At 37.0% G+C, this 16,805-nt stretch overlaps 1 protein-coding gene across 1 annotated transcript in view; it reads left to right on the forward strand.

The window, feature by feature from the left end:
- cdh23 (cadherin-related 23) overlaps positions 1-16,805 on the forward strand; it is a 256,259-nt gene that overhangs the window by 91,973 nt on the left and 147,481 nt on the right. Inside the window, exons 6-8 of the mRNA XM_067386032.1 lie at positions 1,198-1,392; positions 1,495-1,623; positions 10,304-10,382. Coding sequence (XP_067242133.1) covers positions 1,198-1,392; positions 1,495-1,623; positions 10,304-10,382 — 403 coding nt within the window. The remainder of the gene's footprint in view (positions 1-1,197; positions 1,393-1,494; positions 1,624-10,303; positions 10,383-16,805) is intronic.

Below are 16,805 nucleotides of genomic sequence, written 5' to 3' on the forward strand. Positions count from 1 at the left end.
TTGCATTTCCTGTTCCATATAGACTTGCATTTGTCTAGTGTTGATATGCACAGATATACTGTATGTATAGATGGTGTGTAGCCGCTTTGATGATGCACTACCATTAAAGGTTTAGGGTTGGTATGTTTTTTAAAATGTTTTTGAAGGATATCTCTAATGCTCACCAAGGCTGCATTTCTTTGATCAAAAACTCTAGTCTTCAGTGTCATTCTAATATGCCGATTTGGTGCTCAAGAAACATTTCATATATCAGTGTTGAAAACATTTGTGCTGCTAAATATCTTTTGATCAATTGAATGCATCATTTTTGAATAAATGTATTAATTTCTTAAATTAATACATTAATTTCAACAAAAAAACAAACTGACTGACACCTAAACTTTTAAACAGTGTATTTATGAGCAAGTTTAATTAAATCTGTCAAGAATATGTCTGGGTCAAATTTTACCACAAAATCAAAAGTAAGAAAAATAATTTATGTTTTGCATAAAGAAAATGAAACCTAAAAAGATTTTGTTGCACATTTCCCACAAAATTCTCAGTACAGCAAAAAAAAAAAAAAAAAAAAAAAATCAAAATAGATACTAATAAGTGTTTATATATCACAGTAGTATTTCTTTTGTATGGATTTTATGTTGATTTAAATAAATATATATTACAGTAATGTAGTACAGTAAAGAGAACCAGCATTGAAAATAATGAGAATTAATAAATATGAAGATAAAGAGGGACATGATTGGGTATGCTAAATTGTCATTATCATTATCTTTACATTTTTAAAAATAATTTTCATTGCATTATTTTTCTAATATATCATTTTCAGACTGACTTGTTTAGAGTAAAATTTGACCTGGACCAGTTTTGATCAAATTCACACATTTAGACCCCATCCCTGAAGATAATGAATAAATACTGTGTTAAAACTTGGGGAGCATGTGAAAATGCTCATCTAGCATTTTAGTCTGTGTATGTTTTCTTTGGTGCTGACTGACTGCATCATGTCTCAGTGACAGTAGGGGTCTGATGATCATCTCAGATGTGTGTCACTTAATGACAGGTGAAATGACAGAGATAAGAGCTGTCACTCATCATCTGAAATATGCTTAAACACAGCATTAAATATTGCTTAATATGCAAGTATTACTATTATTAACTTGTATCATTGTTCTCTCTCTTTGTGTGTGTGTGTGTGTATAGAACACTCCAGTCGGAACATCAGTGTTCATGGTGAACGCGACAGACCCGGATCAAGGCGTAGGCGGCAGTGTGCTCTTCTCCTTCCAGCCTCCCTCTCCATTCTTCTCCATTGACGGGGCCAGAGGAATCGTTACTGTGACGAGAGCGCTGGACTATGAGACGACAATTGCCTATCAGCTCACTGTTAACGCCACGGTTAGAAAACACACACAGTAGAGCTCTACATTGTCAAATTATTGTGTGGAACTTTGTCAGTTCTGAAGCCAAGTAAAAAATTTATTTGTTTTGTTGTAACAGGACCAGGATAAACGCCGTCCACTCTCTAGTCTGTCTAATTTGGCAATTACCATCACTGATGTACAAGATATGGACCCCATCTTCACCAACCTACCCTACAGCACTAATTTAATGGAGGACGCACCACCAGTCAGTACACACACATACATTCAGTCTTACTTTGTATTTAATTCAGTAGTATTTAAAGATGCCTATGTAATTTTTTGACTGTACTAAAGCATAAAAATACTATAATATGTTTGCAGATATTCAGGAAACATACTAAGTTCACATACTTGTTGACATTCTGTGTTGGAATGTCTGTTTTGTTTGGTCTGTGTGATTTCACCCACTGCCAATTTACCCAATAATATTTTGTCACCCCAGGTTGAGAGTTGGCAGAAAACACAGTAATGTAAGCCAGCAAACGAACTGGGTCAGAGATCACACATTCTGCCCAACCTAAAAGGAGGGGTGGGGGAAACAACTCTCTCCAATATTTTGAATTTGGATTGCAGTGCTCATTTTAACCACTAGCTGTCAATATCACATTCTGCACCTTTAAATGGGTGTTTCAAAATTAAGGTTTTTGAGGAAAATGTTCCAGGATTTTTTTCCATATAGTGGACTTCACTGGGGTCCAATGGGTTGAAGGTCCAAATTGCAGTTTCAGTGCAGCTTTAAATGGCTCTACACGATCCCAGACAAGGAATAAGGGTCTTATCTAGTGAAACGATTGGACATTTTTCAACAAATAAAAAAATGATATACTTTTTAACAACAAATGCTCATCTTGCACTAGCTTTGCGATAATAATCATGTTGGAAAGGTCACACGTAACATAGGCGGAAGTACAGAGCAAGTGTTTATAAAGCAAACGTGCAAAGACTAAGTCAAACGCAGATAAAACAGCGATGCCGGATGATTTTGAAGTTGGAGGAGAAAATAAGAGTTTTTCGCCCTACTGCTGTACTTCCGCCTATGTCACGCGTGACCTTTCCAACATGATTACATCATGCGTAGCGCATTGCAGAGCAAGTGCAAGATGAGCATTTGTGGTTAAAAAGTATTTATTTTTTAATTTTTTTTAGAAAATGACAGATTGTTTCACTAGACAAGACCCTTATTCTTCGGCTGGGATCATATAGAGCCCTTTGAAGCAGCAATGAAACTGCAATTTGGACCTTCAACCCGTTGGTAGCCACTGAAGTCCACTATATGGAGAATAATCCTGTAATGTTTTCCACGAAAACCATAATTTCTTTTCGACTCAAGAAAGAAAGACATAAACATCTTGGATGACATGGGAGTGAGTAAATTATCAGGAAATGTTAATTCTGAAGTGAACTAATTCTTTAAGGAAAAGGTCTCTCTCAAATTCTTTAATAATGTGTTTGTTATTTCCATTATTCTCAATTGTAAACCTCGTCCTAGATAATGTTTTTGTGAGATTCATCCAGATACTTTTGCACAAATCCTTGTGAGCTGCCTACATAGACAGCATATTTGGGCCTCATAAGCATGTTAGATAGGATGTAATTTTACTAGGTTTTGAGTCACAGTCAGATAATATTTAGGTAGAAACAATAAAACAGTAATACATGTTGGAGGAAAAAGTAAAGTAGCTCCAGAGAATGAGAATGAGAAAGAGAGACAGAAAGAGAGAGAGGCAGTTTGGCTGACAAAGAGTGATAGAGTGTGTGTTGAGTAATTAGACAATAATTATTGGAGAAGCAGCATTTACACCTGTGAACTCTCGCTGGAGTATTCCTGTAATTATAGTGATAGGTTTATGATGTGACCTGCTCAGCATAAGGGCCCACAAAAGGTCATTCAGCCCGAGATTCACCACCGGTCGTTCATTCCTGTGTCAATTTACTCACTGTGACAAACACACCATCGCAGGCTCTGGGGACATGTGTTTTTTTTTTCTGTCTGTGGAATTAAAAGTGGAATCAGAGTAGAATAATTACTTTAAAGCCACCAACAGATCATAAACCAAAAATCATATATTTGCACTCACTGAACTGCTGTATTGATTTTATACTAAACAACAGTTCAATAAAATGTAGAGAGGATTTTTTCGTCGACTGAGAATCCAAAGACTGTTAGTGAGTTTTTGAAATAAGCGCATGCGTAAGAACAACCCCCCTCCTTCACAGCTCACTTCAAAGGAACGCCTCCCAAAAATCGTGCACGAATATAGGAACACGAGTGTTTACCACCGGCATTCACTGTGTCGTGTTTTTTTGGATTCATTATGTCGGACTCACCGCAGGTAACTCATAATCTGCAGTTGTTACTCCTGTCTCCTGACAAAAACATTGCATGCGGCGCCTGTAGAGTGTGGAAAGTTACTGGAGTGCGCAGCCGCGCTCGTCTCTCACAAGGAACGTCATGGCAGTGATTGACAAGCCAGAGGACCAATCGTTTACGCGATCACAGCTCGTAAACGATTGGCTGATGTTTTTAAGGCCCTACCTCGTGCACAGATGATGTATATTAATATTATTACTTTCAGTGCACCTAATAAATAGTCTTTTATCCGTTAGTAAAGACAGTTTCAAGTAATATTGCAAAAATGTATAAAACAAAACATCCTCTTTACCACCTTTAAATAACTCATATTTTAGATACAATATTGCCAGTTACAATCAAGTTTTTCTGCACTAAAGAAAATAGTTCTTAATGAAACCAGAGTAGCAGCTATATTTCAAAATGTAATCTTAAATTTAAATGTACATAAACCAATAAACATAATTCACTCCTAAGAATGAAATGATGCAAAAACAAAGTTTAAGTCTGTAAACTTGCATTTCAGGCTGAATTAAATACAGAAATTTGTATTGAAGAAGAATAAAAATATAATGTTTTCAATACAGTGCTGCCTTTATAAGCAAAATTTTCTGAAATTTCAAACTCTCTGAATAGCTTATAAAACAATGTATAATATATATATAATATATATTTTATTAAATATGATGGAGAAAAGGGATGCTGCGTTAATTGTGTTAAATATTTTTAACGTGTTACTCTGAAAAAAATTAATTGCATGTAAAATGTGTAATATATACACTATATTGCCAAAAGTTTTGCGACGCCTGCCTTTACGTGCACATGAATTTTAATGACATCCCATTCTTAATCCGTAGGGTTTAATATGGAGTTGGCTCACCCTTTGCAGCTATAACAGCCTCAACTCTTCTGGGAAGGCTTTCCACAAGGTTTAGGAGTGTGTTTATGGGATTTTTTGGCCATTCTTCTAGAAGCGTATTTGTGAGGTCCGGCAGTGATTCCGCTCTAATTCATCCCAAAGGTGTTCTGTCGGGTTGAGGTCAGGACTCTGTGCAGGCCAGTCAAGTTCCTCCACACCAAACTCGTTCATCCATGTCTTTATGGACCATGCTTTGTGCATTGGCGCACAGTCATGTTGGAACAGGAAGGGGCCAAAATATTTTGGTATGCTGAAGCATTAAGAGTTCCTTTCACTGGAACTAAGGGGCCAAGCCCAACCCCTGAAAAACAACCCCACACCATAATCCCCCTCCACCAAACTTTACACTTGGCACAATGCAGTCAGGCAAGTACCGTTCTCCTGGCAGCTGCCAAACCCAGACTCGTCCATCGGATTACCAGACAAAGAAGCGTGATTCGTCACTCCAGAGAATACGTCTCCACTGCTCTAGAGTCCAGTGGCGGCGTGCTTTACACCACTGCATCTGACGCTTTGCATCGCACTTGTGATGTAAGGCTTGGATGCAGCTGCTCAGCCATGGAAACCCATTCCATGAAGCTCTCTAACGCACTGTTTTTGAGCTAATCTGAAGGCCACATGAAGTTTGGAGGTTTGTAGCTATTGACTCTGCAGAAAGTTGGTGACTTCTGTGTACTGTGCGCCTCAGCATGCACTGACCCCGCTCTGTGATTTTAAGTGGCCTACCACTTCACGGCTGAGTTGCTGTTGTTCCCAATTGCTTCCACTTTGTTATGATACCACTAACCGTTGACCGTGGAATATTTAGTAGTGAGGAAATTTCACGAATGGACTTATTGCACAGGAGGCGTCCTATCACGGTACCACACATGAATTCACTGAGCTCCCCATTCTTTCACAAATGTTTGCAGAAGCAGTCTGCATGCCTAGGTGCTTGATTTTATACACATGTGGCCATGGAAGTGATTGGAACACCTGAATTCAATGATTTGGAGGGGTGTCCCAATACTTTTGGCATTATAGTGTATATAATGTAAAATATCAATATTGCATATAGATTAATATTGCTTATTGATTAATTGTTTACTTTAGACAGTGTTTTAGGTTAGTGGTTTTCCATCCAGAATTAATTACTTCTCAGACTCTTTAATCTCTGCTTTTTATCTATTTCTCTTTCTTCCATGCCCATATTTTCTCTCTCCCTCCATTTATCTCTCTCTGGTGTCCATTTGCATGCACATTAACTCATGAGCGTGTCAGAAGTGAAGCGTTGTGACACAGATCTATCAGTCTTCTCAGGAAGGTCAGGAATAAGAAGACAGTGATGACTTTAGACCAGTTGTCCTGTCTAAATGTGGCGGTCAGCATCAAGTTCCAAGTGGACGTGATTGATTTTGGCATTTCATTCCTTATTTCCTACATCAATTCTGGAGAAGTTGAGGAAGCACTATTAAAAAAAGACAAGAGGCCTTTGTGCTGAGAATTAGACACTCTAAACACGTACGCCCTCAATAACGGCACACGTCACACTAGCATGTTCATATAAAACAATGTTGACACATACACTTAGCCACACGCAGAGAGCTTAAAGCTTATCTTCCCTCACACACACACACACACATGCTCGTGTACAAATGTGTTGGCTCAGTCAACGGGCCTCAGGCTAAGTGACTGAATGGGTGTGGAGAGTTCTCAAGGCTACTGACATTTACATGCAAACAGATATCAAACACGCAGATCTGTCGGGGGTCATCTGTCAAAACACACCTCTTAACCCCATCTCTCGCTACAGCTCAGGTGCGTCGCTTTCACACAAACACCTGGAGATAGATCAGTTAGCCCTCTCATCTCAATGTTTTTTTTACATTGTAGAAACACTTTCAAAGCAATAATTATTTACTCACCCTCACATTGTCCCAAACCAGTATGATTTATTGTATTTATTTAGTGAAGATAACGAAGATTCTTTTAAAAAAATGTTGTTAAAAAAATTGTTTTGGGTAAATAATGACAGAACTTTTCAGGTAAACTAATAATTTAAGAGTGCTCCTAGAAAATTGTTAATACTGAAATATCTACTATATATCGAAGCTCTTTCATGCCTTATAATGAAATAATAATAAAACTGCGGAAAATTGCAACTTTATTTCTTATAATTGTGCCTCACAATGTCACTTTTAATCTCACAGTGTGATTTTTAAATGTCACAATGTTACTTTTATGTTACAGTTGTGACTTATTCTAAATTGTGCACTTTAAACCATTCAATAGTTGTTGTTTTTTTTTGTTTTTTGTTAGTTTGTATAATATATTTTATAAGTCTTCTATGTTCACTAAGGGTGGATTTATTTGATCAAAAATACAATAAAAAATATAGTGAAATATTTTTACAATTGCTTTCTGTTTGAATATATTTTAAAATGTAATTTATTCCTGTGATAAAAGCTGATAACTGAGCATGATAAAAGCATCATTACTTCAGTATCACATGATCTTTCAATAACCATTCTAATTTGCTGCTCAAGAAACATTTCTTATTTTTATCAGTGTTAACAGTTATGCTGCTTAATATTTTTATGAAATCCGTAATATATATATTTCTTCAGGATTAAAAGAATGTTCAAAAGAACAGATTTATTTGAAATAGAAATGTTTTGTAACATTATAAATGTCTTGACTGCCACTGTTAATTTACTGTTAATTTCCTTTAACCCTTAAATGCATGACTGTTTCGCCAATCATTCTTACATATTTGGGTCTTTATCGACCCGGATCTATATCTACCACGGAAGGATCTCTACCTGTCGCGATAATATAAAACTCCTCTGATATTAGAGTAACAATTACAGAAGAATAAAATAAATCGTATTTTGTTACCTTTTGGAGCTTGAAAGGGCTCAGTTTGAGCAGATGTTTTATGCCATCATCACTGTCCACGTCAGAGCTCATTTGCCAGTAAATTCAGCAAATAATAGGCTAGTTTTATGTTTGAGGTCACGAATATGAGCCCATTCGCGATCTCAAACGTATTCTTAAAACTATATAATTTTCAACATCTTCAAAATCAATATTTCGATCGCTAACCGCTTCACCAGATTCATCCTGTAACAGTTACAGTCATATTTGATTGCTTTCAGTACTTGTTCTGCAGTAAATCGCTGAGCCATTTCATGTTTTTCTTATAATATCGTTTTCTGTCTGAATGAGTTGTCACTTCAGCATTGTGTATCAGACATTGCCACCTTGTGGAATAAAGGTGAATTGCACTTATTCCATCATCTAAGATTCAATTATTGTTGTGCAGAAAAAAATATACGTACACTCATACACACCTCGGGTCGTTAGCGACCCTATAAAAATTTTTACAATAAATGAATACAAAAAAGGCATTCTTTTATAATTTTATGATTTTTTCTTGTTATATTCTTTATAATTAATTGATTGAGGAATATCAAGAAGGTTGATGTCTAACTTTAAAAAATGAATGAGGAGGAGAGTTATGAATGACGTCCCGGGTCACTAAAGACCCGAGGTATGCATTTAAGGGTTGAAAAAGTGGAGCCCAAACTTTTGAACAGAAGTGTATCTCACAATTATTTTATTATAATCAATTATATATCTCACAATTATTTTAATTCTTACTCTTAAATCGAAATTTGCTTCCAAAACTATAATGTAATGAAAACTTTTTATGAAAAATAGTTTTTTTTTTTATTATTATTATTTTTAGAATACACAGGTACTTTTGAATGCTCTGTAGAGAGGTGTAGTTGCGTCATCTACAAGCATGTGGTGACTGCCATGCAAACTATTCAAACCTTGACACAAGCACAGCTCTGCGGTTCATGCTCATGTTAAAGAAAGCTGAATCCACCTGCCAAATGGACCAAACTTTGAGAACTGCTAAAACGTAGAGAAAAACAACGTTTTGCAAGAAAAGTGGGGAGTATTTTCACAGCTGTTTGGCGTTTTCTTTTGTCAGGGTGACATTTAGAGGCTTTTTAGGGGCAAACACAATTTGGCTGTCAAGCGCTTGATCTGAAATGGTGCAAGAGAAGAGACACGGATGGAGGGAGGATGGAGGAGTGGATGAGAAGGTGCAGGCCGAAATATTTAAGGATGAGAGGAAAGGAAAGAGATAGAGAGAGACATGTGCATGATTGAACATTCCACTTGTGCGGACGGCAAGAGAATAGCTCGCAAATTACTTCAGCCACACTTCATCCTCCTTTCAGTCGCTCCCTCCCCCCTTTTGTCATCCATTTCTCCCTCTCTCCGACTCACGTTCTTGCGCTAAACGTGCTATAATTGATTGTGTGCTGTAATAGCAGTAGAGTGTTGGCAGAAATGAAGCATAAACAGCTCTCAGACACTATTAGCTGGATCAATGGCAGATGCTCTCTCACTTTTCTCTGTAAGCATCTGTACGTTTTCTCATTCAGGATCAAAGAGTCCTCTAACTCAGAATATTTCACCGTTTTCTATTTTTCATGTCTCATTTGATTTGTTCGTTCTTGAAGCTGATGTCAGTGTAACTTCCCTCATCAGGCCATGTCCTTAACAGTTGCACTCGAGAAAAACAATGGTGCCAAAAAGTATTTGGACACTTAAAGGGTTAGTTCACCCAAAAATGAAAATTCTGTCATTAATTACTCACCCTCATGTCGTTCCACACCCGTAAGACCTTTGTTCATCTTCAGAACACAAATTAAATTTTTTTTGATAAAATCCTGTGGCTCAGTGAGGCCTCCATGGACATCAAGTCAATTTAAACTTTCAAATACCCAGAAAGGTACTAAAGATATATTTAAAACAGTTCACGTGACTACAGTGGTTCAACCTTGATGTTATGAAGTGACGAGAATACTTTTTATGTAACAAAAAAATTAAGCTTCAAGAAGCTTTGAAGCTTTACAAATCTTTTGTTTCAAATCAGTAGTTTGGAGCACGTATCAAACTGCACATGAACCATTGAAATTTCGAAACACTTATGACGTAACGAAGCCTCGTTTAATGAAATCATGTAACTTTCACTCTCTGAACCACTGATTTGAAACAAAAGATTCGTAAAGCTTCAAAGCTTCATGAAGCAGTGTTTTGAAATCGCCCATCACATTTTTTTTTTATTATTGTTTTTTTTTCACAAAAAGTATTCTCGTCACTTCAAAACATTAAGGTTGAACCACTGTAGTCACATGAACTGTTTTAAGCATGTTTTTAGTAGCTTTCTGGGCATTGAAAGTGTAAATTATCTTGCTGTCAATGGAGGCCTCACTGAGCCATCGCATTTTATAAAAAATTTCTTAATTTGTGTTCAGAAGATGAACGAAGGTCTTACAGGTGTGGAACGACATGAGGGTGAGTAATTAATGACAGAATGTCCATTTTTGGGTGAACTAAACCTTTAAAATGTCTAATTGTCATTGCATTAGACAAAATAAAACCATTTAGTTTAAAGAACGACAGCACAAGCACACTTTTCATGCAAAGCATTTTAAAAACAAATTATAAAACAATAGATCTAATGTTCAAACTAAAGACAAAATATTTGGTGCACATTTTTTTGTGTGTGCATAATTTCATGTTTTTCACTTTTATCTCTCTGTGTGTCTGTAGGGTTTTGAAGTCCGTAAGATCAGGGCAATCGATCAGGACTTGGGTCGACCACGTGGAATTGGATATACGATCATATCAGGTCAGTAACATCCATCATGATTATCACATTCTAGGATTTCATCCTCTGTGACAATGTGTAGCAATAGACCATTGCCTAAGTGATGTCTCTTTAAATTGCCACCAATATATTACTATATAGTAAGTCAAAAGTAGCCTACCAGTCCTGAAATTGATACCAAGTCAAAACAAAATTGTTATAAATCATATAATGATACTAGTCTTTCTGCAGTACAGTTCAAATCAATACATGTGTAGGTTACTGTTTGATTAACAGAAAATTGTCATCATGTTATTATTTACAAGTGTTACTCTCACTTAGTTAAAATAAAAAATAATAATAATTGACTCAGATATTTACTGGCCCTACCTTAATAAATAAAGTTATTGCATACGATACCAACATTTTAGATACCAGTGAAATTTCACATTTCTTGATTTCAAGTGCTACGCTCTCTTCATCTTTATCTTCATGTAAACCATAACGCTCCTCCTCTGTGTTGTTGCATAATGTTACCTTGAATTATAACCTGTAACGATCGTAAAGATTTAGATTTGTGTGAATGTGAATATAAAATTAACCCAGAACGAATTTCTCATACATGTTAAAAGGTAATCACGCAGCTAATATAAAGCTGACTGTTCTCAGTGTGCTGGAAAAAGACACATAAAAATATGCATTTCATGGCATTTCTAATGTTAACTTAACATTCTCTTATTTGGATGGCAGAACACTATTATCTCAAAGTATTCCAATTAGAGCAAATAATCATAATCAAACAATTATGCAATGACTGACATCGCTTATAGTATGATTTGAGTGTTGAGTATAGTATGGTTTTTCATGCTCCCGTCTGAAAGACAGTGGCCTATATGTGTCTCATTAGTGCTGCTGTGGTGTAAGTCTCTTAGGATGTGGGATAGTGTGTGTGTGTGACTGAAAGCCTTTGTCGATTTAGTCCATACATGAGCTTAACACAGCAGGACAAACCTTCCCACAGCGTAACAAACACACACACACACTGTTACTGTGAGTACTTGTGTGTGTATGGCCTCCCCCGTAGATCACTTTCATTGCTATCAGCATGAGGCAGACAGAGCAAAGGGAGGGAAAGAATGGAGGCCGAGAGACAGAGAGGGTTGTGTTTCAGATGTACATTGAGAACCTTCAGTGGCTCAATTTTGTGTTGAATGGGTTTTTTATAGCTGAATACTGTACGAGTATATATATTGTTTGACACTTAAATCTCTGGCACTGTTTACAGCTGGTATTAAGATGCATTTTGGTTGATCGGATAACAAGTGGACCACGCTAAAAACAGGTGTAAACGGGGTGTAAACGTTTTGAGCGTCCACTTTCTACCACTTTCAGAGGTATTTGAAAACATATTCGAACTGATTGCTTTCGCAGTGTAAACGCTTATTCCTTATATCTAACACGCACTCACAGCGTTCGGTCAGTCTTGCAGCTATCAGAGCAGAAATGAAAGCTGATGTTCTCTGTATGTTTTTCCGTCATCTGCAGGCACGTTCGTATGTAAATTGCGTGACCTTATTTTGTCCATTAGATCGAAAGATCTGAAAAACCCATACATTTACCCACCCATAGACCCTCCCCTCAAAGAAATCAGGACAGAAGTGGTTGAAAGTGGACAAAAGAGACGGATTAAAATATCAGGTGTTAACGAGTATGTGTCTCCCTTTTCCACAAAATGCATCTTAATACCAGATGTAAACAGGGCCATAATGAGAGTTATGTAAATAATATTAAACCACTCACAGAGGGGCTGTATTTGACATGATTTAATCAAATTTTAATGAATTTTAAAGGGGTCATGACATGGGAAATCAAATTTGCCCTGATCTTTTGACATATAAGAGGTCTTTGTACCATTAAAACATCATAGTTTCATGGCTTAAAATGCCCTCCTCATTATAAACCAAGCATTTATTCAAGCTCCAAAAAGGCCTTGTTCTGGCAATGTGGGATCTGTGACGTCACATAGACAAATTTATACATTTGCATATGACTGCCTCCAAAGCAAGGCTTTGCCAAATAGTTTTACATCATAGCACCATAGGCCCCGCCCAGTGGCGTACAGTCGCTTAATGTCTGACATTTGCCTGCACTGGATGTGACCGTCACGTCAAAAGCAAATAGAACCCGTTATAATCAGTCAACATGTTCAGTTTAAACAGCTCATTTGCATCTCTCTACTGATAGTCACACTAACATAATTCCCGCCCTAAATTCATGCCATTGGTAGAGCAAGTGTTGCTCAGTATTGGTCGTGATGCTCAAACATATTCCATGTTTTGGTAGCACCAATTTGAGGAAATTCAGCCTATGAATTATATGTTAAATTGGGGGAGCAAGTACTAAAACATCCCAAAAATTACACACTTCTCCTTTAATTGTCGTATCTTTTGTATTTTATGTGTTGCAGCGCAATTTGTTACTGCCACCCTAATTGAGATTAATGTCCATGCCACAGGCTCATATAGTTTTCACTGCACATTTTAAATGCAACTGTGACAAAAGTTGATTAGGCCTCTATTATGTCACTCACATTACAGTCCTGGAATATTCTGTAAACACACTGAGGCACAAACACATGAATACATAACACATAAATAAATTAAGCCATCTATAATATACAATACAATTAACCATTAAGCAACTTGCTTTTTTTTAATTTTTTTTTTTTTTTTTATATACAGCAGACATGAGATAGATCATCAACCTAGATATATTAAGTTATATTTTCAGGATTTCTTGTCTTTGTTTGAAATAGATAGAGAGAAATAGATTCATGAAGAACCATAGCTGGGAACTTGCATGTTTTTTTTGTTTTTTTTGTTATTTAATTTTATAATTCTATGGTTATATATATTTATGTAAATATAATTAAAATACAATTTTACAATACATATATAATTTTATTATGCATACATTTTATTTATTTATTTATTTATTTCATAAAATGTTATTTAAGTGTTGACTGATATACTGTAGGTCTACAAAGCTGTGTAGCAGATGGCAAATAACAATGCTGTTATGCCTTTTACACATAGTATTTCCTCAAAATTTAGTCTTCCAAGCATATGGATGGTTATCGGCTAATGGCAATAATCACAAAATAGCCTCTTCAAGTTCCTGTTGAGCAGCAGTGCAGCCTAAATCACATCCAAAATGACATATTCTTCAGTTTTTAAAAGAGAGATGGGAAGTGGACAGAGAAATCTGATAGATTTGGCGTTAAATTGTGGAGCATTAATGCAAAGATTTTCATATGGAAAGAGGATTTTGTCAATTTCCTCCGAGCGGTTCAAGTCTAATGGTCTAATCAATAGGACAGGGATCCGTGATGTAGGTTAAACATTCCCGCTGGCTTGCGGAGCACTGCTATTTCCTGAACCTGATTCCATACTCCGTAATCATAAGAGCTATTGCATGGGTCCTGACCCTAGATCAGCGGAATATCCCTAGTTATCATTCATAATGGTAATTGCTCTATTAGAATTCATATTGCATGCTCTCTCAAAGCCGTTGTGTGTGAATCTAAAGGGGACAATCAAAGAAGCAGGGGAAAATGGGTAGAGCAAGAGGTAGAGGAAAAGATTTCGCTCTCTTCAGGAGTCTCAGGTCGAGTTTGAGATCATATGAAATGGTTTGTTGAGTGCAGTTTCTTTCCTGTGTTAACATCAGGGTTGTGCTGACAGACAGATGGACGGACGGACGGACGGACGGACGGATGGACCGACAGACAGACAGACAGACAGACAGACAGACAGATAGATAGATAGATAGATAGATAGATAGATAGATAGATGATAGATAGATAGATAGATAGATAGATAGATAGATAGATAGATAGATAGATAGATAGATAGATAGATAGATAGATAGATAGATAGATAGATAGATAGATAGATAGATAGATGTGATTTTAATTGTTTTAGTGTGCATTGCGGAAACAAACTTTTAGAACAACCTTTATACACACAGAATCTCATTAGAGCAGATTCACTGTTACATTCATCATCATATAATGAATCTCAGGAAGTGATAATGGCATGTCACATCAGAACTGAAGAGTGTGTGGTGCGGAGAGAGACAGGCTGATGTGTGGATAGTGTATGAGTTTATGTGGCTAGGCTTTTCTCTGTACATTAATGTTGGGTTTTCACACTTATATGCACATGTGTATGTGTATATGTCATTGTGGTGTCCTTTGGGGCTGTGTGTTTTTCCGTGGGGACTTGTCCCATTAGTCGAGTAATTAAGATAAATGAGTTTTTAATTGCAGGGTGATGTGTGTTAATGATCTAGAGACTAGAGATCATGCTTTCCTGTTCTCTCTCTCTCTCACTCTCTCTCTCACTCTCTATCATTTTCCCCCAAAGGTGTGATGACAGTGCTGTTGATGTTATTATTTACTGCCAAATTACTCCGCTGTTCCTCAGGCCTGAAACTTCCTCTCTAATCCTGCAACTTGACCTGGAATATCATTATATGATCATGCATGTGTCTTCTGAAGTCAAATCACTACTTGAATGTGAAAATAAAGGGAAGGTAACCTGGTCAAGCACCGTATTTATATTTCTCCATTTAGCTGATGGTATTATTCAAAAGTCACCGTGGTAAAATTATTGCCTTAAGTAGCTTATGTTTTTATAAAAACACCACCAACAGCAATATGATAAATGTTGGGTGGTTCTTGACTGTTGCCAGGGTTTTGCTTTGCAGTTACTAAAATAAATTGTGTTGACATTTTTCCATTTGAAATAGGAAATTGAGATTGTCAGAAATAATGACAGAATTTTCATGCCAGTATTTTTTCCTTAAGATATTATGAGTGATAAAGAAATTATGAGAAATTATTGCAGTTGCTAAGTTATTCAAAGTGGTTTTAAGAACATTAGTAGGTGTTTGCTAGGTTGTTGTGGGTGGTTGTCAGAGTGTTGCTATGCAGTTACTAAGTTATTCTGAGTGGTTTAAGGAATGTTGATAGGTGGTTGCCAGGGAGTTTTGGGCGATTGTCAGAGTGCTGCTATGCAGTTGCAAAGTTTTTTTCTGAGTGGTTTCAAGAATGTTGACAGGTGGTAGCTATGGTGTTGCTATGCAGTTGCTAAGTTGAATGGATTTATTGTTACTACCATTGCTAGGTGGTTGCTAAAGTGTTGTAGGTAGTTTTCAGGTTGTTGCTATGCAGTTGCTAAGTTATTCAAAGTGGTTTTAAGAACATTAGTAGTTGTTTGCTAGGTTGTTTTAGATGGTTGTCAGGGTGTTGCTATGCAGTTGCTGAGTTATTCTGAGTGGTTTAAGGAATGTTGATAGGTGGTTGCCAGGGTGTTTTGGGCAATTGTCAGAGTGTTGCTATGCAGTTGCAAAGTTTTTCTGAGTGGTTTCAAGAATGTTGATATGTGGTAGCTAGGGTGTTGCTATGCAGTTGCTAAATTGTTTTGATCCTGGTTGCCAGGGTGTTGCTGTGCAGTTTAATAATTTTATGGTTGCTATATTAATATAGAATTTAACATACATGTGATAAATCAGATCACATCAGCCAGAACTATCAGTTTTATAAATCAGAAGGATTGATGTTGAAGTTTCAAGTATGTGTGTGTTTAAACTGCAGCATAACTCCAGGACAAGTTGGTACAACTATGACTACTGAAGCGAGAAGGAAGGTATGTGTGTGTGTGTGTGTGTGTGTGTGTGTGTGTGTGTGTGTGTGTGTGTGTGTGTGTGTGTGTGTGTGTGTGTGTGTGTGTGTGTGTGAGACAGACAGACTTGTGAAGGTCTTCAGCGTGCTCTCATGCCTGTAGAATCCATTATAATGTGCCCTGGGAGAACAGTGTCCTGAGTTTTAGCCCAGCAGGGTTCATGAACCACAGTGCTCACAGATATGGCTAACAGCCCCTGCAGCTATGGTGGCTTTAAAGGGCCAAAGTTAAAGCCTCATTAAATCACCCTGGTCTTTTAGAAGCAGATGTGAGCTGCTTTGGATTCAGAGGTCCCAAAAGGAACAGATCTACATAGCCCTGCTATTCCTGTGACACTGAAGCTAAATGTTACCATGGGAACCTCATGGAAAGTTGACCAGCTTTATAGAGACCAGTTCTTATTGATTTACAATTTTCTTATGCAGGGAACTGGACTCTCACCAACGCTGCGATTCCACCAGGAGAGATTCTGTTGATGTGTGCAGATGCCAGTTTAGGAGCATCTCATAAACTTCAAGAAATATAACCACACATACACATAGACACAAAAACACACATATGCACACATTTGACTACTGTGTCACACTCAGTGGACACCGGACAGCTTGCAGACCCATTTTGCCATTATCACAGAGTTGGATAAGCTAGACGTGATATTCACACACACACAAGTTTGTTTCCACATTCATGTACAGAAGAAGACATCATCTTGCACACA

This window comes from Chanodichthys erythropterus, chromosome 5, assembly GCF_024489055.1.
Source record: "Chanodichthys erythropterus isolate Z2021 chromosome 5, ASM2448905v1, whole genome shotgun sequence".
NCBI lineage: Eukaryota > Metazoa > Chordata > Actinopteri > Cypriniformes > Xenocyprididae > Chanodichthys > Chanodichthys erythropterus.